Source organism: Argiope bruennichi, chromosome 11, assembly GCF_947563725.1.
Source record: "Argiope bruennichi chromosome 11, qqArgBrue1.1, whole genome shotgun sequence".
Lineage (NCBI taxonomy): Eukaryota > Metazoa > Arthropoda > Arachnida > Araneae > Araneidae > Argiope > Argiope bruennichi.
Window position 1 is genome coordinate 14,190,342 of NC_079161.1, and position 20,010 is coordinate 14,210,351.

General features: G+C 26.5%; 1 protein-coding gene across 3 annotated transcripts in view; it reads left to right on the top strand.

Annotated features, from left to right (window-relative positions):
• Positions 1-14,786, top strand: part of LOC129957658 (organic cation transporter protein-like) — a 28,791-nt gene extending 14,005 nt beyond the window's left edge. The window contains exons 6-12 of one of the 3 annotated variants that reach the window (XM_056070101.1): positions 2,602-2,749; positions 3,821-3,906; positions 6,505-6,713; positions 8,987-9,168; positions 11,691-11,830; positions 12,562-12,609; positions 13,845-14,784. In XM_056070101.1, coding sequence (XP_055926076.1) covers positions 2,602-2,749; positions 3,821-3,906; positions 6,505-6,713; positions 8,987-9,168; positions 11,691-11,830; positions 12,562-12,609; positions 13,845-13,911 — 880 coding nt within the window. In that variant the 3' untranslated portion in view covers positions 13,912-14,784. Of the gene's footprint in view, positions 1-2,601; positions 2,750-3,820; positions 3,907-6,504; positions 6,714-8,986; positions 9,169-11,690; positions 11,831-12,561; positions 12,610-13,844 lie in introns of all 3 variants that reach the window. The other 2 variants (XM_056070103.1, XM_056070102.1) reach the window with 2 other exon arrangements.
• The last annotated feature ends 5,224 nt before the right edge of the window (positions 14,787-20,010 follow it).

The window sequence follows — 20,010 nt, forward strand, 5'->3', positions numbered from 1 at the left end:
GTCTTGTTACTCGGCTACGAACCCAAAGGTTGCGAGTTTGATCCTCGCCTATCGCTAATAGCAACAGAAGCATCGACTAAATTTTTTTCGATCTTTTTTACTTGCACCTTTTAAATATTAATTTAAGGGGCTTGGGTATAAAATTTATGAACAGTTTCAGGAAGCGTTACCTTATGTCTTGTAATTTTTCTGGAAGATATATTGAGTTGTTTAGTTTTATCAAATATCACAAAAATTCTAATTTGTTCATTCTTATTACTGATTTCAAGAAATCGATACATAAGCTGAATACTGAATTTTATTAAATATTTTCATAAATTGTTTCTTATGTTATTTCCCAATTCCTGACACTATTAGAATGTCATCCAAATATGGGAAACAAAAATAGAGCTAATTGAAAACTATATTAATGATATATCATTGAAATGATATATCATCTCATTGAAAACTATATTAACTCTTTACATAAAATTTAAAAAGTTCAAATGATATTATTATCACTGTTTCTTCTGCTATTGAAATTTGATTGTAGGGTGGAAGTAAATCCAATTTAGAAAAAATCTTTCTAAATTAGTTGGTCATCAATTCTCGGTGAAGGGCAACAATCTGAATTGTCGGTTTTTGTGGCTAAATAAAGTGGGCTTGCACATGATGCTTTTGATGGTCTTATAATTTTGTTATCAAGCAAAAATTTAGATTCTCATTTGGCTGTTTCTAATCATTTAGCATCTATTTCTCTTGCTTTTGAATAAATTGATTTTCCTTTAGTATTTACATAATACTCATCATTGTATTTTGTTTTAGAAATTAATAAATCAGGTTTTAATATTTCTGTAAATAGTGCCAAAATATTAGAACATTTATTCTTTTTGCTTACGATATCTGCATTCGATTTACTGGTTGACAGTGTAATTACACCAATAATGTTAAGTTTAATTAAAGCATCAATCAGTTTTTTTCCAACCAATAAAGAAAATCTGCTTCCAAAATGCCTTTATTCACTTTGGCTCTGATAATTGTCCATTGAAAATTATGGCAAAGTTCCAAATCAAGAGTTAAAATTTTATGGCTGAAAACAAGGGTTTTCGGGACAAATTGCAGCGTTAAGTTTAAAGTCGTCCCTAATTTTGTCAATATAGATGGCTGGAATAATTCTTGTATAAACATTACTGTAAACCAAAAATGTTATCCTTTTTTTTTTCCTTCTTTTTTTTTTCCAATTACAGAAAGTTTATAACTAAGCTTGCTGCAATTCTTTGAATCTTCAGCAGTAGAACTGGCCAATAGTATTATTTGGGCAAATATTCCTGGGTTTTCTAGTTCTATACATGGTGGCATGCATTATCTCAGAAAGTGTCTCATTCCCAAAATAAAGTAATGATAACACGATTTATTATTTCGGCTGTAATGTCTGAAATTTCTGCTTCTGCCTCTAGATTATGATCTGTTCTTTTTTCTGTACTACTACTTCTACAATGGCTGGTCATGCAAATGGTGCTGTTCAGTTTCTTGTTTCAATGAAGATATCTTCTTCGACAATTGCGGAATGCAATTTGATATTGTGTTCGAATTCTTAACTTCATTAAATAAGATTCATATAATTCAGATTGTGAATGCATATCAAAAATCTTATCAACCACAATCATCAATTTATCACTACTTGCATCACTAACCATCAATGTATGCTTAGTATTATTTGGCAATTTTTTCATCCATTATGTTTCAATATCATATCAGAAATATTACTGATTGCCAAATATTTCATTTCTTTTGTATTAGATGGCTTGGCAATAAAAATATATTTGATTTGTTTGTTTTCATTTTTTTTAGAATCATTTGATAAATACTCTTTGATCATTTATTTTCAGCTCAACATTAAATCAATTATTATGTTTCAAATACTATTTGTATATTTAGATTTTAAATTGTGCTTCTTTCTGACAAAACCTAATTTCAGGCTTATGAATCCAAATTGGTGGAATTTTTACACTGAACTTCATAGTTTCTGAAGAATTAGCCCTATCTATTTGGTTTTCTGACTTTGTGTTTTCCATAGTATGTACCACCATTATTATGTCTGGATCCACCAAAAGAATATAGGAGTTGCAACATCATTTTTTCCTGTTTTAAAATAACTTTTCAAAAAACATTTTTCTTTTTAAACATTATTATTCTAAAAATGTTTTTATTTTTCTCTTGCCATTCACACTCTACATAAAGTTGTCGAAATAAAGAATATATAGGATTTGCAGAGATTGCACCATTTTACCCTCGGACAAGAAACATTTTAAATTCTACGACTGGTACAGTTCACTTGTTTATTGTATGATTATAGGAAATGGTCCTATTCTTAGTACATTTTTTCATTTTTTGTAAGTGTTATAAATATGATTTGTTTCTAATGAAAATATCTGCAGTATTATATAAATTAATATGCAAAATTTTAGTTTATTTCTAGTAAACAAACTCTTGAAAGGTTCAAACATGCTGAATTCAAACAAGTGTTTACATGCTATGTAATCAAAAAATGATAATCTTTTTGTTGTTATGTTGATCAATCTTTTAATATGAAAAAGTATTCTGAGTTATCATTTCTTTTAGCTTCATGCCTGAATCTCCTCGATGGTTGATGACTCAAGGAAAGTATGAAAAGGCTGAAAAAATTATGATCAAAGCTGCTAAACGAAATAATCTGGAAATAAATAACATGCCTCTTATGATGAAACAGCTGAAAGAAAGAATTGAAAGGGTAATTTTTATGTTCTTGCAATTAAATTTTATGTTAAAACAATTTGAGTTGATTGTTTTAATTCTTAATTCTTTTATTTACTTTTTAGAATGGATTAATTATAATTTGACAGAGTGTACAATAGCTATGTATATTATATATAAAAGAATTACATGTTACCTAAAACAAAAATCCATCAAGTAGATGAGTCTATAAATCTACTTTTTAAATATTAATTTCTTATGCGATACTATTATATATTAAACTAAATAGGATTTCATATCAGTTTCCAGTTGCTACATGAAAACACTTATTAGAACACATTCATACAGCAATAATTTTGGCTACTTTTCAATTAATTCACCACTGAAACTGGCACATATGCAATAGAATGGGATCAGTTGTTTTTCTATGCTACTGATAGATAGATTTAAAGAAAGGAACTAGTGGATGATGAATGTCTATAGCATAGAATTGATGTGACAAACAGTAGTTCTGCACATTGTGCTTGCTGTCTTTCCAGCTCTACATAGTTGTATGTGATGATTATGATTCATTCTGCTCAAATAGCATATTTTGATAATATTTGGAAATTTAGCTGTACTAACATACAGGTGATGATTTCTGGTTGGTATTGATATTTATTGCAGATGTTTCCTCTCAGTTAGCAGAAGAAAAAAAATAAAAGCTCATTTTCATTTGCTGTTACTGTTATATATAAAGCGAGTGAAAACTACTTTTTCATTTACTACCAGGAATACATGAATAATAAATCCAGGCATTGTGTTTAATACTTAGGTTTTCTATTGAAACAAAATTTTCTATTTTGAAACAAGCTCTTTTTTTTGCATTGATGATGTACCTCATACTTTGCTGGTTTGTCTTCTGTAGAATGTTTAGAAAATGTCGGAAATGTTTTTCATTAATTGAATTTTATCATTACCTGTCAGTTCTGGATGTTTTATAAAATGCTTAAATATTTTGTATTTATCCTTTTGTGATGAATGCCTTGGCTTTTGCTGGCAGTATTCTGTATGATTATAATAAATTTTGTAGCTCCATTTTGTCTAACTTTGTTCTTCTTTCCTAAAGGATGAAAGGAAGAAAAATCCCAGTGTGATAGATTTGTTTAAAACTGCTAATTTGAGAAAAAATACTATATTTGTCTACATATCATAGTAAGTAAATATCCATTTATTTTGATTTTCTTCTTATTTTAACTATATTTATAATATAATACTGTGAGGCCTAGTATTAATTAACTGATTGACCACATTTTATTTTATTTATTTATTTTTAAATATTTGCATGAATTATGGTTTTATGTTTATTTAAAGTAATGTAAATGGGTTGATTTTTTTTAATTTTCACATTAGGTATCTGACTGTACAGGAGAGTTCTTTATTTAAAGGAATGTAAATGAGTTGATTTTTTTAAATTTTCACATTAGGTATCTGACTGTACAGGAGAGTTCTTTATTGAAAGTAATGTAAATGGGTTGATTTTTTTTAATTTTCACATTAGGTATCTGACTGTACAAGAGAGTTCTTTATTTAAAAGAATGTAAATGGAGTGATTTTTTTAATTTTCACATTAGGTATCTAACTGTACAGGAGAGCTCCTTATTTAAAGTAATGTAAATGGGTTGTTTTTTTAATTTTCACATTAGGTATCTGACTGTACAGGAGAGTTCTTTATTTAAAGGAATGTAAATGGAGTGATTTTTTTATTTTTCACATTAGGTATCTGACTATACAGGAGAGCTCCTTATTAAAAGTAATGTAAATGGGTTGTTTTTTTAATTTTCACATTAGGTATCTGACTGTACAGGAGAGTTCTTTATTCAAAGGAATGTAAATGGAGTGATTTTTTTATTTTTCACATTAGGTATCTGACTATACAGGAGAGCTCCTTATTTAAAGGAATGTAAATATGTTGTTTTTTTAATTTTCACATTAGGTATCTGACTGTACAGGAGAGTTCTTTATTCAAAGGAATGTAAATGGAGTGATTTTTTTAATTTTCACATTAGGTATCTAACTGTACAGGAGAGTTGTTTATTTAAAGGAATGTAAATGGGTTGATTTTTTTTAATTTTCACATTAGGTATCTGACTGTACAGGAGAGTTCTTTATTTAAAGGAATGTAAATGGAGTGATTTTTTTTATTTTTCACATTAGGTATCTGACTATACAGGAGAGCTCCTTATTTAAAGTAATGTAAATGGGTTGTTTTTTTAATTTTCACATTAGGTATCTGACTGTACAGGAGAGTTCTTTATTCAAAGGAATGTAAATTGTTGATTTTTTTTATTTTTCACATTAGGTATCTGACTGTATAGGAGAGTTGTTTATTTAAAGGAATGTAAATGGGTTAATTTTTTTTTATTATTTTACACATTAGGTATCTGACTGTACAGGAGAGTTGTATATTTAACCCTTTCTAGGGCCATGGGAAGTATGCTTCCCACCAAATTTATCAATCTTTGTATGAAATTATGAAGGTTGGCATCAGTTCTGACACACTTTTTTAGAAAGACAGAAACTTAGATGCTTTAATTCTTTATTTTACACAAAATGATGTGTCTTGATTTGTTACTTAATTATTAATGAACGAAATTAATTAATGAATCAAATTAAATTTATTTAATAAGCTAAATGAATCCCTTTTCTTATTCTAATTTCAGGCCTAAAAATATTTTCACATAATATGACTAGAAAAAAATGGTCCTTTAAAGGGTTAAAGGAATGTAAATGGGTTGATTTTTTTTAATTTTTACATTAGGTATCTGACTGTACAGGAAAGTCTATGCAGTTTATTTGCAATTTAAAAATAATTTTGTAAGGACATTTGTTTGAAAGAACATAGAAAATTTTTTGATTACTTGACTTGGCACTGAAAATTTAAAAACTGCATGTTTTTTTAATTGCTTTTGATCCATTTCGGTTGAGAAGAAAAAAATTGTGTTCTTTAATTAGTTTCCTCCCATTATTTGTTTCATATATGTGGATATGGAATTCCTGAGGGGGGGGGTATTTCTTTGGTGGTTCCAAGTCTTTTTTGAACCTGAAAAAGAAAACAATTTACTTTGTCTTTTTGTGAAGCTGCATGGTAAGAAATAATTTCTGAAAAATAAGTAATCCTGTATATGTTACACCTGTTATCAACATCCTATTTTCTCGGTTAATACAAAGTCTTCAGTGATATAGTATATCAGTGTATAATATTTTAAATTGATTTCTGACATTGCATATTAACTTTATGTTAAAATTCATTATTTTTTAATTTAATAAAAATTGAAGTTATATACATTATGTATTTATTGATTTGCTGCTCCTTCACGTCTTTATTTTTTTATTTCTAAAATCTTAAATTTTTATATAAGTAGTATAACTTAATCACATTTCAGCTTATTTTAAGTATTTACTTTCGAGAAGCTAACAAAAAAATAATTATTTAGTATGATGTAAATTGAAAATTTAAAAGTTTCATATAACATTAAGTGTTTTTAGATACACAATTGAAAGGTGTATCAATCTTTCTACTTCATTTCACCAATTTTTTTCTGTTATATATTCTAGCAACGATACTGTGATTTAGATTTGTGTATCAACTTTGTTAATATCCAAAATGAAAATTTGTTTACAAAGATAGAGGAGTGGGGGATTTTCTTCTTCTTTTTTACTATACTTTTATTTTTATATATTTAATCCTTAATAATACAATGATTAAGTTTTATTTTCTGAAGTAGTATAAAGTTTCTTTTCCTTTTTCAGTTTTTCTGTTGCCTTTGTATTTTATGGACTTTCTTTGGGCCAGACAAATTTAGGGGGTAATCCATTCCTAAATTTTTTTATTGGGTCGGCCGTGGAACTTCCAGCTTATGTCCTTTGCATAATTTTCATCAGGTATTTACGTCGAAAGCCTTCCTTCTTAATATTTGATATCATTGGAGGGCTAGCTTGTTTTTTCATGATTCCTTCGGGTAAGTAATATTTATGTTTTTTATTTTGTGAAAACATTTGTAAGTTGTTTTTAAATTCAAAAAAAAAAATATTTTTAGTTAAAGCCTGTAAAATTACATTTTAAAATTATTTATATTAAATCAGAGTACAATAAATTGTTTTAGAAGATTTTTAATGATTTATAATTTAGAATAAATTTATAATACATATTAATTATCATGTACCATCATAATGTTGCATTAAATAGATTGTCAGTAGTATTAATCATATTTTTGGACAACATACAAAAATATTATCTGCAAACTAGTGCAACATTGTAAGAATGCAAGGAATGTGGCAGAGTGCCTGTTAGGTAGATGCTTAGGCAAAAGAGACCTTTTTCGGTTTGTTATTGGTTTAATTTTGTATTTTATTAAAAGGTATTAAAAATAGGGCAAAAATTGGAATTCTGAAACCTTCTGAAGCAGTGAAATTTTTAATAACAAAAATATTATTATCTAAGCAAATGCTAATATATAATATTTCTTATTTGGCTCTGTAATTGCATATAATATTGGGCAGAAATGTTTGTGATGTGTAGGAGAAATAAGACTATTATATAAGCTACAATGCACTGGGAGCTTAATGGAACAACTTAAAAAATAGAAGATTGGAAAGAAGAAGCAAAATTTATTTGCCTCTTTCAAATGCATCTTTTTTATATCTGAGCAACTGAAAAGACAGAAATACTGAATTGAAGTATTATCATCATTTAATATGCTACCTATTCTATTGCATTCTTTTTTACCATATTGTCTTATTTTCATGTTTTAAGAAAATTCTAATGTAGTGATAATGAGAATTACTTAATCTGAAAGCTTTTGGAAGTGGGAAGAAAGTGAAATGTACCATTAAACTGTTTTTGAAAAAATAATTATTGAAACACTGCCTCATTTGATTTAATTGAATGCACATTACTAATTAAAAAGAATAATAAGAAAGTAGAAAATATATATATTTGAAAATTATTATTAAAGAAGGTATCTTACCAATATGTTTATAATATGCACTTTAGTTTTGTTGTATTTTCAATGAAATATATTTATTAAGCAAGAAATTAATTTTTTTCCCAAGAAAATATATTTAGATTAATGAATTTAGTCAGCAGACTTATTACACTTCTTTGACAAGCTTCTATTAAATGATTACATTCAGATCTTGAATTAGAATTTTATTTTTTAATTTTAAATTTTTACATTAAAATAAAAAACATGGTTGTTCATACTCTGATCTAAGGTCTCCCAAAATTCATTTTGGCAAGTAATCCAAACTGTTCGTATATTTAAAATAAAATTAAAGTGATTTTAAAATGCTGAGAATTTGCAAAAGGTCTATAGCTAATATTATTATAGCTAACAGTAAAATATTATTATAACTAATGATATTTCACTGTTTATATATGTTGTCTTCTGTGTACTACTCATATTTCAAATATGCTTGTAATTTTGGTATTAAAAAAATTAACAAATTATTTAGTAAAAGTCTATTTTTTATATGAATAACATTTAAGATATTTGTAAGCTATATTAGTTATATAAAACTAATCAAAAATAATTTACACTCTAAAATTATGCTATTTCACGTAAATGGCATTTCAAATATAATTTCTCTTGAATTGCTGGTCACTCTTTTAAGTATTTGACACTAGAGTGTTGCATATTATTTATTCCCAAGTAGCACAAGATGATATATAAATATATTATGGTGTTTCAATATATTCTTATACTAGATAAATTGCAGTTATGAATTGTGCATGAAACAGCATATGATATAATAATTTAAAAAATATATATCATATGCTGTAAATACAATTCAATATCATAAAAATAATATACTATAGTTTAATGCTACTAGATAAAATTCTTATTTTTTTTTTTTAAACTATAACCTATATTGTAATTTCTGTGAAATTCTATTTCATTGTTTTAACAGATCACAGTTATGAGTAAGAAAGGCTATTATAATTGTTTTATATGGTGAAAAACAAAATAAAAATTTGTTTTCAATTGTAAAGCTTTGTAACAGAATATGCAGCAATGGATTATAGACATTTGTTTCATTTTGTTTTGATAAAAATGCATTTTCAAGAAAATATAATTTTCAAACAAATTAGTTCTGGAATGATAATTATTTTTGTACATTTTTTAATTAATACTAATATGAATTAAACCTTGAAAAGACCTGCCTTGATTTATCTCTGTCATGCTAAAGTCACTTTTTCTAATTTGATTTGATGGATATTTATTTAATGCAGACTACACTTGGATCCGCTTAACTGCAGCAATGCTTGGTAAATTATGCATCAGTGGTGCATTCATCATCCTTGCTATCCATGCTTCAGAAATATTCCCCACTGTGGTTCGAACTGTTGGCTCTGGCACCAGTCTCATGATGGGAAGGATTGGAGCTATGGTGGCTCCTTTTATCAAAGAGTTGGTATGTGGACTTCAGTTTTGTTATATTTTTAACATGTATTTCATTTTCTCAGGGAAGAAAAGTTGTAAGATTGATTAATATTGTTGCTATTTTGGATCAACTAAATAAAATTAGAGTCACTGTGGAAGATCATTTTAAAGAGCTGCTAGGTTTTATTAAAGTGTGAGTAAAAATGTCATGATTACCATCCTGAAATTATCCAAGATGACACTCGATCCGTTAAAATGCAAAATATTATCTGTATTCCATGATACTTCTTTTGTCGAGGTGATCTGGGTTGAGAGTCAAAAGAACGGTAAAATACTTTGTTTATTGCTTATTCATAAACTCAATCAATCTATTATTACCTATGAAAGTTTGTGTGAAAATATAAATACTTATGCATGATTATTCGAGGACACCAAGGCAATCTTATGAAATCCATGATTGAGCATAAAAGAAAAATGTAGCAGCTTTTGTAAACCTTTTAACTCTAGTCTGGAGTAAGGAATGTTTGCTTTCTTGGAGAATTGTCAGATCTATTTTTAATATATGCGTATTTGACGAAAATCCAGTCTGATTACAACTGGCAATTTATGACTATTTATGACAAAGACGACTATTTAGTCGTCTTTGCTTACAATCTGATTTGCTGGGGATATGAGTTATATTTAATTTCAGATATATTGTGTAAATATGACAATGTTTTTATCAAATGGTGGCCACATTAAGGCTGTGTTATTTTAATTGTCATATATTTTCTGTTTATTTTATACCTGAATCTTCCTAATAGAGACCAGTCCCATGGCATCATAGCATTATTAGAAATGTTAAATGTGTCATTTATCTGTCTTTTAAATGTCATAGTAGTGTAGCTTTATTCTTTTACTCTTATACATTGTATAGACCCTGTATTGTTGTAATTGTTGTATTGCAAGACATTGTATATCTCCTTGATGTTCGGTATTGTGTCTGCCAGACAATATCATGTAGATATCATTACATTGTTATAGGGAATTTTATGCTAATAGGGTATAGGGGTACATAGATATTAAATGCAGGTTTTTCTCTTTAACTTTCAACAATAGAAGAAATTTTCACAATTAAATATTTGATAAAACAATGAATACAATTATAATTTCAAAGCAGCAGTATAATCTATTTTTGAAAATTGGGGAAAAAAACAGTGACAAATTGCCAAAATTCATTAAAACATTTTATCACTATTAAATTGATACCATTAAAAAAGCAATTGATTGAATTTTGAAATGTTGTGAAATTCATTCTTGTGCAAAAATATTTTTGGAAGTTATTGTGGGGAAATGCTAAAATTCATTTTAATTTTTAATTAATTGAAATTTCAAAAAAACAAAACAAAACACCAAAGTGCACATTTCCACTTTACCCTCTACCCCAAACTGTCTACTGTCAAAGTAACAGAAAACTCGCTTAAAGGATTTTGAAAATCTTTCTTTTATGCCAGAAATTTAATTATAATCTTCATCGCAATCTTTGAAAGTTCAAGGTAAAAGCAATGGTTCTAATTCTAACAGCAGGTAAGGCGGAAGGATTTTAAAATTTACAGAAGAAACAAAGTCTGTGGAGTTATAACAAGTATCGCCAGGAAATTAATTTGATATTTTCTTTTTTACCGATTGCTTACTAAAAGTAAATCATTTACATAGTGCTTCTTTTTCACACATCTTTTTTCTGTCAAAGTCGTTTCGCTACTGAATCGTTCAATTACTATTATTGCTGACCCCCGGGGGGCACCTCGAAATGAGGATGAGATGCTTCCGGCATGGTGGTTGGATCTCGCCACCCTGGAGGGTACACTAATAGGTGGGGGATCTGGCTCCTCCCATCGATGACGGGACGTACTTCCTTCGGGGAGGGTTGTACCGTGGCCGGTGACGGCCCTTAGGACTCAACCACAGTTCCCGCCAATTGCTGTTGCGGCGGTCCGGTCATTCAGTTCTATGGTTTAAATCCGTGTGCCTTAGGGCGGGTCAGAGAGTTAGATGGTTGACTTACCCCCTACCCCCCAAAAAATATATATGTGCCAAATTTGGTAATTTGGATCAAATGATCTAGTTTATTGATAGTTAACAAACACACATTCCTTCTTTATTAGTAGTAGAAATTTACTTGTAGTTCTATTATTGCGAAGACAGCCATAATTGAAGACACAACTCTCTTTATCCAATTTAAATATCTCAACCAATCAATTAATTCATGATCGACTTTAAATCAAAAATGAGAGAAAACACACAAATATGAAATTCTAGCCTAACTAATGAAATAGTAGCCTAACTAATGAAATAATAGCCAGACTAGTGAGAAAAATATCCTGGTTTAACATGGGGTTTTCTTATTTACATTAATTTTTTTTTATGATTTGTTTGTGATATCTAATTTGCTGGTTGAAATTCTGTTGTTAGCATTCTGATTAAATCTGTTTCTAATGTCCTTTTTTTATTGCTATTCATACTTATTTTTTTATATCTTGATTATTCTATAATAACAGTATAATTCTTAAATAGGGTAATGCCACTCATCCTGCCGTGCCTGCCATAGTGTATGGCTCACTTTCCTTTGTTGCTGCTGTACTGATTGCTCTTTTGCCAGAAACTTACAACCAAGTATTGCCAGATACTATCTGTGAAGCTGAAGAACTTGGAACGTAGGTTGCCATTCTTCAATTGATATAATTGTCAAATTTAGATTTTCATATATTGCCGAACTTAGATTTTTATATAACATTGTAAGCTTGATACTCATTGAATTCTATATCAAATTTTCAATAAGTAATTTGATTAAAAAATATTTTTCTCCTCTTACTGTGATGTTTGAAAATATGAACTTGAATGAAACTATCAAATCGAGTTATGATAAACTATTGAAATTTAAGAAAAAAATTAATCCATATCTAAATACTTAATTAACAGCACTGCTTCTGAATATTTCTATGCTACTTGAGAATTGGGTCTGTAATTAAGAGAAACCCTAATATTTAGTATAATAAATTGTTATTTACTTATCTTCTTTAGTATATTATAATATAGAATTGAGACTGTTAAAATACATATGCATTTATCAGTATCAATTGGTTTGCAATTCACCAAGATATTCCATTATTTTTCTAAGTTTAAACTATAAATATAATTATTTTGTTTATCCAATGTCAGTTTAATACACACAACTTTCAAGTTCAAAGCACGCTCAATTTAGTAATACACAACAATATTCATTTTTGCCACCAAATATATTGTGATTTCCAAATGAATCTTTTTTTTAAATATTTTTATAACATTTTCATGCTGTTAATGTTATTGTAATTTGTATGAGCTTTATAAATTATGAAATGATTACATTAATGTAAAAAATAATGCATATTTTATTTTCTATTTTTAGTGGCTTGGATGAAATTCAAAAAATTACTAGTATTTCTGATTTGCATAAGTAAGTATTATTTAGCATTTGGTTGCAATAAGTAACATTTTGTATCAAGAATGCTGATAACTTGTGCTAGATTTCTGTAAAATTGAAATTTACTGAAATTTAATAATTACTATTTATTGTTTGTCAAGCTTTGGATTTTTTTTTTTTTTTTTTTATCATATGTTTAAAATTTCAACCTCAAAAATTGTAACCAAACCTCTTGAAAGTAAAAGTGTATATATTTCTAAGCTTACTATTAATTCAAAAATTAATAATTGTTATCTATAAATGGAATACTGAATTTTGTCAATTTTTATTTAACTGATCTTGAACTTTAATTTATATTAAATAACTTTGTTTCACAATATAACTGCAGAATGAAGGTATTTCAGTGACAAATTGTTTAATCCTAAAAATAGTTTATGAAAAACCACATTATAAAATGAGAGCATATTTTTTTCTATTAAATTTTGTTTCAGTTTAAGCATGTATATAAGTTTTTTTTCTTTATATTAATAACTTTTGCTATCACTTTGAATGTGAACTTTTGGTATAGTTAAATTTTTGATGATTCTTTTAATATTTACTAATTTTCTACATTACTGTGTACATTTTGTTATTGAATATGTGTTGTGTGTTTGTTGTTTATAATCAAGTCATTTTGTGTTCTTAAATATATGGTTAACAAAATTTTATTAGGAAAAAAATGTTATAAAATCTCTAAAATGGAAATAAATTTATTATAAATTGTATTATATTTTTAATTCAGCAAAATGATTTTTCTTAGATTTTTTTATTAAATATCTGGCTCAGTTTCCATTTGAACAATATTACATTTTGATAAAGTAATAAGATTTCAGTGTCAGTGATTTTTTTTTCAAAATCAATATTGCTATTGTTAATCAATATTATTTTAATAGTTTTCATTCAAAAGTTTTTTTTTTTTTTCATACTATCATTCATGACAAATTGTGTCAAATTATCTTTTTTTTTTTTTTCTTTCGTAAAACATGTCACTTCTGTTCTGTTGATTTTATAGAATGTTATTTAGCATAGATTCTTATTAAAAGATGTTTCTATTTTTTAAAATTTCTTTTTTGATATTTACATTATGGTTGTTGTTAAAAGAAATGATAATAAAATATGTACATTTTAAGCTCAAATATTGATCCTATATGGTTATTAGGTTATTTTCTATATCATTATTCTCTTGTATAACATTTTTATTCTATGAATTCATTTTATTGAAATTTTAGGGAGAAAGGTGATGTGAAGATGAGAATGCTGCAGAATGGTAAAGAAATAAAAGATCCTGAAGTTTAATTTGGCTTTGTAAAAGTGGCTGTAAAAAGAAAAAAAATTTGAGCAGGGCATTTGGAGGAGACTTAATATTGTTTATCACTTACTTGCATTTGTTTATTTCATATTTCTATTTTTTTAAAATGCATATTGCATTTTGTTTTGTATTTTTACATTATTTTACCTGTTAATGCAATTGTATCATGCTATGTTAGTGGGTGTATAACTTGTTATAGATGCGTATTTTTTACTTGTGTTAATGATTTTTAAAAGTATTATGATTTTGTTAATGTATGTAATCTCATTTATATTGTTTTTTAAATTGACATTTTCTTTTGTGGCTGTAGGCTTTAAAGGCAAAACACAATTAAAACTTTATAGATATATACATCTATTTGTCAGCGTCGTGAAGCTTAGTTATGCAGTTTTATAAATGTAATGATTTGAAATCAAATGCCTTCCAGTATCTATGCAATGAATCTACATAATTATAAATATTTGTTATTGTTTAAGTTTATAATAGATTTTCTAACAAATAAGAATTTTGAAAGAGATCTGCTAAATCAAATTTAAAGGAAAAGAAATTAAAAATTTTCAAATTTATTGTAAGTAAACCCTTGATGAAATCGGAAACGTTATTAAGGGAAGTAATATCTGGTTTTCATCATAATTTTCTTAAATTTCTTGATTCTTCATAAAGTATCGTTATTTTCCTCAGTGAGTACTTAAATAGAACATCCAGTTTTGATAACTTTCATTATGCATTAGGTAGAATTTTCTGCATCCATTTTTTGGTGCACTTCCTTTTACTTCAGGATTGTATTTTATAATTTATAGCTGTGAATTGATAGAGCTTCTCTGTAAACATTAATCGTTATTTGAAATTTACAAAAAAAAAAAAAAAAAAAAAAAAATTATGTTTCCATTTTTTAAAATTTTTTGAACAATCTTTATATATTGCAAATTATAAAAGTTTTATCTTCATTTTATATATGTTAACAAAATTTAATGTGGTATTTTTTTTCTCATTTGTTTTCTAAAATCTTCATTGATTTTTCTTTTTCAAAAATTTATTTGTAAAAAGATTATTCATTTTTATAGATGCCATCATTTAGCTATAATTGGGGAGATTTTTAAAAGAGTTTCATTTGAAATAATAGATAAATAATTTAAATTTATTTGAAAAAATTGTCTTTTAAGATTAAGAAAAAAACATATTTGTTTCATTAAAATATTTTACTGTAAGTTAATCTACTCTATATCTATATTTCATCTTCATTTATTGCATTTTATATGAAAACTATTATCATTGAGTTTGGAACTGATTTCTTTTAAAGTAAAATCATCGATATGCAGTAAAATCATAAATTTTGTAGTGTTAATTGTATAGTTTTTGTATGAAATTTATTACATATTAAGTGCTTTCACAGAATAACATAATTTGTGACAGATGAATGTGATATTTTAAACAATTTTGCAATTTTTGTTATTTTCATTGTTTTTAATTCATTTATCAAATTTCATCCACTTTTTTCTTTTCAAAATTTGTTTATTTTTCTGTTATTTTATTTGTTGGTAGTTTTTTAAGGCTATTTCTTTGCTTTTGAATTTTTAAAATCTATGGAAAATTTGATATATATTGGATATATGAGTGTTAAATATACATGTGATATTTTACTTTCATAATTGCTGCATGTAAATTATACCATGCAAAGCTGAAGAATCATCAAATGAAGTATGTGAAAAGATTTATAGCTAAAAGCAGTATTATAACAGTTTCAAACATGAAAAATCTTGATAAATGGAGGAAGATTGAAAACAAATCTGTCTAAAATAATTAGTAACAGATTAAGAAAATAAATTAAGAAATGGATTCATATTAACTACATTTTTAAAAATCATGCTTCATGCATTTATTAATAGAAAATGGCAACAATCTAATTGTGTAAAAACAAATCATATCAAAAATTAACTGAAACTCTTTAAATATAAGCCTTATATCAAAAGAATTTTCTAAATAACGGTAGCCATCATTTTCTTTGCATGAATTGCTTTCAATAAATAAATGTTGGGATATGAAGAATCGTTTAAAGAAAATATTGTATTTTTCCTATTTTTGCACTATTTGTAAATTTTTCTCTGAATAGAAAAGTGACCAAGTTGAATGAACTTGGACTTAATATAAAATGACATTACACCATGGCTTCAAAATAGTAGTTTATTAGTTACTGAAATATTATAGCACTCTTTAAGCATGTCTTTCCAAATAAACTTTAGTTTTTTAAAATGCACATAATAGATTTTTTTTCAATCTATACTAAACAATTTAACTGCATTAAACACCAGAGATTGGTGCTTATTTTGGAAAAATAACAAAAATAAATTTTAGCACACTATTACAGTACTGTAAAATAACATTTGTGTTCACAATGTTAAGGTTTTAGATTTACTTAATTGTTGATTAAAATAGAACTTTTTAAAAACCACTTTTGATTTGCAAATTTATACATATGAGGTCGATTCATGTTGCAAGTGATCTGTCATCAGAATTTCCATTAAATTTTATTAAAGCTTATAAAATAATGTTTTAAAAAGATCTGGTTTTAAATATTTTCTGGTTTGTTTGTTGTGTGCATTTTTCTTTCTTTCTTTTTTTTTAACCTTTAAATAAAAGGTGAGTTTATATTAATTTGTTTTTATCAGATTACATTTGTTTTATATGTTGCTTTGTAGATTAGCTTTCTATTTTATTGCAAAACAACTTTTATAAATATTTTAATGCTTATTATTCAGTATATCAATTAATATTTTATAAAATGTATTCCATTAAAAACCACAATATCTGCTATTAATTAGTTTTCTTAACTTGATCCATTTTCATTCTTTATCACATTTCTACCCAAAATTTTTCCTACATTCCAAAAATTAAAAAAAAAAAAGAATATAGAATTTTGAATTACAGGGATAACTATATGGAAAGTTAATAAAAATTAGAAATTAATCATAAATAAATTTTAATTTTTTCATTTCCATATAGTTTTTTTTATGAATTTTGAGACTGCAGTACAAAACTAGCTTTCTCTTGTGAGTGGGAAAGGGACACTTCTTTTTATAAGTGTTATTTCCCTCCAGCCACAGAAAATTATTTATTGTACTTATACTGAGAAAGCAAAAACTCATGTAAAATGTATAAAAATGTGTGGACTTAACATTATTTATAATCAAAATATTCCAACTATGCAAAGCAAAATTTTTCATGCTGATAATCTAGTTATAATAGTATAGTATCAATTTTTATACAGGCAACAATAATTGATTATTATAAATTCTGCACCTGAGTTTTTAATTTTGAGAACACAGAAATAAATTTGACTTGAATTTATAATTTCATTATAGTTTCTGATCTACCTCTGTTATACACTCCATTCACAAATGTTTGGGACTTTACTGGTTGCAGCCTGAGTTGGCTGATACAGTTTTACTGCATAAAATAAATCATTATTTCAATCATCAGTATTTATTTATTTGATTAACAGTATTCTTTTTGTTTTGAACTTGACTAAATTCAAGATTTTGAAGTTGAGATTGCCAGTGATCTTGTTGATTTTATTTGCATATATTTTAAGATCTTTTTTATGCCTTTTCTGTAGAAGCATTATATTGTTATAGTATATGCTTTCACAAGTAGCCTTGTGTTTATTTCTTCTTTTCTAATTTATCTATGTTAAAATAATGAATATGTGGAAAGCATATTTGTTCACAAAGGCACTATCTTGGCTGTTATGTAGTTATAAGTTTAAGTTTTAGACACATGTATATTTTTTGATCGATAATCTTATTTATAGTCACAATATTTTCCTGAATTTATTGTGAGTAAAATTGATTTTCTGAAGAATAATCAGAACTAACATGGTGGGATTTTTAACTGTCATTATGAAAGGAAATGTGCCCTCCCCCCCTCTTGTGCTGCAGATTACCCAACTCGATACAAAAATTCTTGATATTTTTTTTTTATTCATTACAAGTTAATTATTTTGTTTTTATTCTGTATTCATATTTTTAAAAAGAAACAAAATAATCCCATACTCGAATATTTTCCATGTAAAACTATGTTGAAACTTGAAAATTTTTGAATATCATGTTATAAAAGAAATGATTTATAAAAGCAAAATATGCATTATTGTGAAAATTTAAATTGACTTATATGGTTATATTTTATAGTTAATTAAATTGTATGCATGTTTATTTAAACTTATTTATTTCATGCTTGTAAAGATGGGATTATGTAATCAATTTTCCATTCTTCCCTTGATATGCTAGAGTTGAAATTTTATTCATTTATGTATCTTGATGATAATACAACATTTTCAGACCTTACTGAGGAGCTATTAGGATCGATTTATTAAGTTTTGATATTTAAACAAAAACATAATTGTATCATCTATGACTGAAGTTGGGAAAAGAAATTGATGTTTATTATTATGAATTTAAAATTTACTGAAAACTAGAAAAGAAGTTAAATAAGGGAATTCTACTTAAGTAAGCTGATAAACGTGTTTTTTAAAAATTTATTATGTAATAGAATAATTTTCTCTCACTTTTTTTTTTGTTTTTAATCTTTGTAAATTTTAAAGACAACTAAAGTTTCTAGCCTAGTTTCAATAATATGCTTTATGGACTGCAAGAGTAATTTTACTATAAAAGTTGAAATAGTTTTTTTAAAGATGTAATCTTATTTTAAATAATTTTTTCTGTTATAAGATCAATGTGGTCTGACAGATTAGAATACTTTTAAACAAATTCTTTGTGTCACATACATTAGTATCCAAATAAACTTCTATGCAGTCTTAACTTCCTTGTAACAGATTTATCAATGTAAAGCGTATTAAAATAAACTGCCGACACAAATACCACTTTAGGTAAAATAGCAATTTTTCATATGTATAGTATTTTGTTATAACTTTCCATAGCTTTACATGTAAGTTTACGACACAGCAATTTAGATGTCTGTTTCTCTCAACTTTTAACTGTGATAAATTAGAAATTAATAAATAGCTGATCTATGTGCCTCTGTATATGTTCATATGGTTTTTCATTTTCATACACATAATGATTTTTTAATGAAATTACTGTAAAATCTTAAGGGAATAATTCTTGATTTGCATTTAATATTTTGATGTGATTATAGTTGTTGAATAAATTTTTCGAAAAGATTTCAAGTGAAATTTTCTACAAAATGAATGGTTTTATTATCAAATAGTTACTATTAATCAATATTTTTTACACCTATTTAGTTAAGTGTATTTAAATATGAGAGGTTGGAAGTATCATACCTATTATGTATGATACCTAAATTTTATGTATATTTTTTTAAAAATCTGAACTTGAATTCTAACAAGTTCGATAACAGATAACAATATAGAAAAGGCAGGATTAAAACTAGGTGGCAAAACAGCCGAAACGTATATAATAACGCTTGCAGAAATCAATACTAGTCAATAAATTACATATCCTTTACCAAAAATAGCCTATTTAGCAAATAATATACAATAATGGTTTTTGCATATTTAAGGGGGAAAAAAAGAAACTTCATATAATTTATTGTTATTCGTAAAAAAAAAAATGAATTTAATTTTTTGTCCACTTTTTTCATTTGTAAAATTCAGTGTTTTACATTGTTAACATTCATTGCTAACCTATTCTCTAAAATCTATTACGGTACACGATACAGCAACAAATTTAACACTCATTGTACTCTTCCCATTTTAAAACAAAGTCAAAAATAAGGTTAATCGACATTAATATTACGCTTCCCAGTACAAGCTTCAGCACTTGTAATATTTTTTTACCATCTATGAGGAGTAAAGCGCCTCGTCACTTCTTAACCGCCGGATATGTAAATCTATTCTGTAGAGGAAATGAGTTACATTTCCACTTTTTCTAATATAAGAGGAATTTCATCATTAAATTCAAGTATCAACAGGTGTCGTCCTCGTCATCTGACCGCGGTTCAAAAATTACGAGTTCCGTCCCAAAATAGCCCTTGGGTTGCTTTACAGTGGGACGTTAATGTAACTAAACTAAACCGGCAAGTATCAAGTAAAAATGTTTATTGTAAAGTTT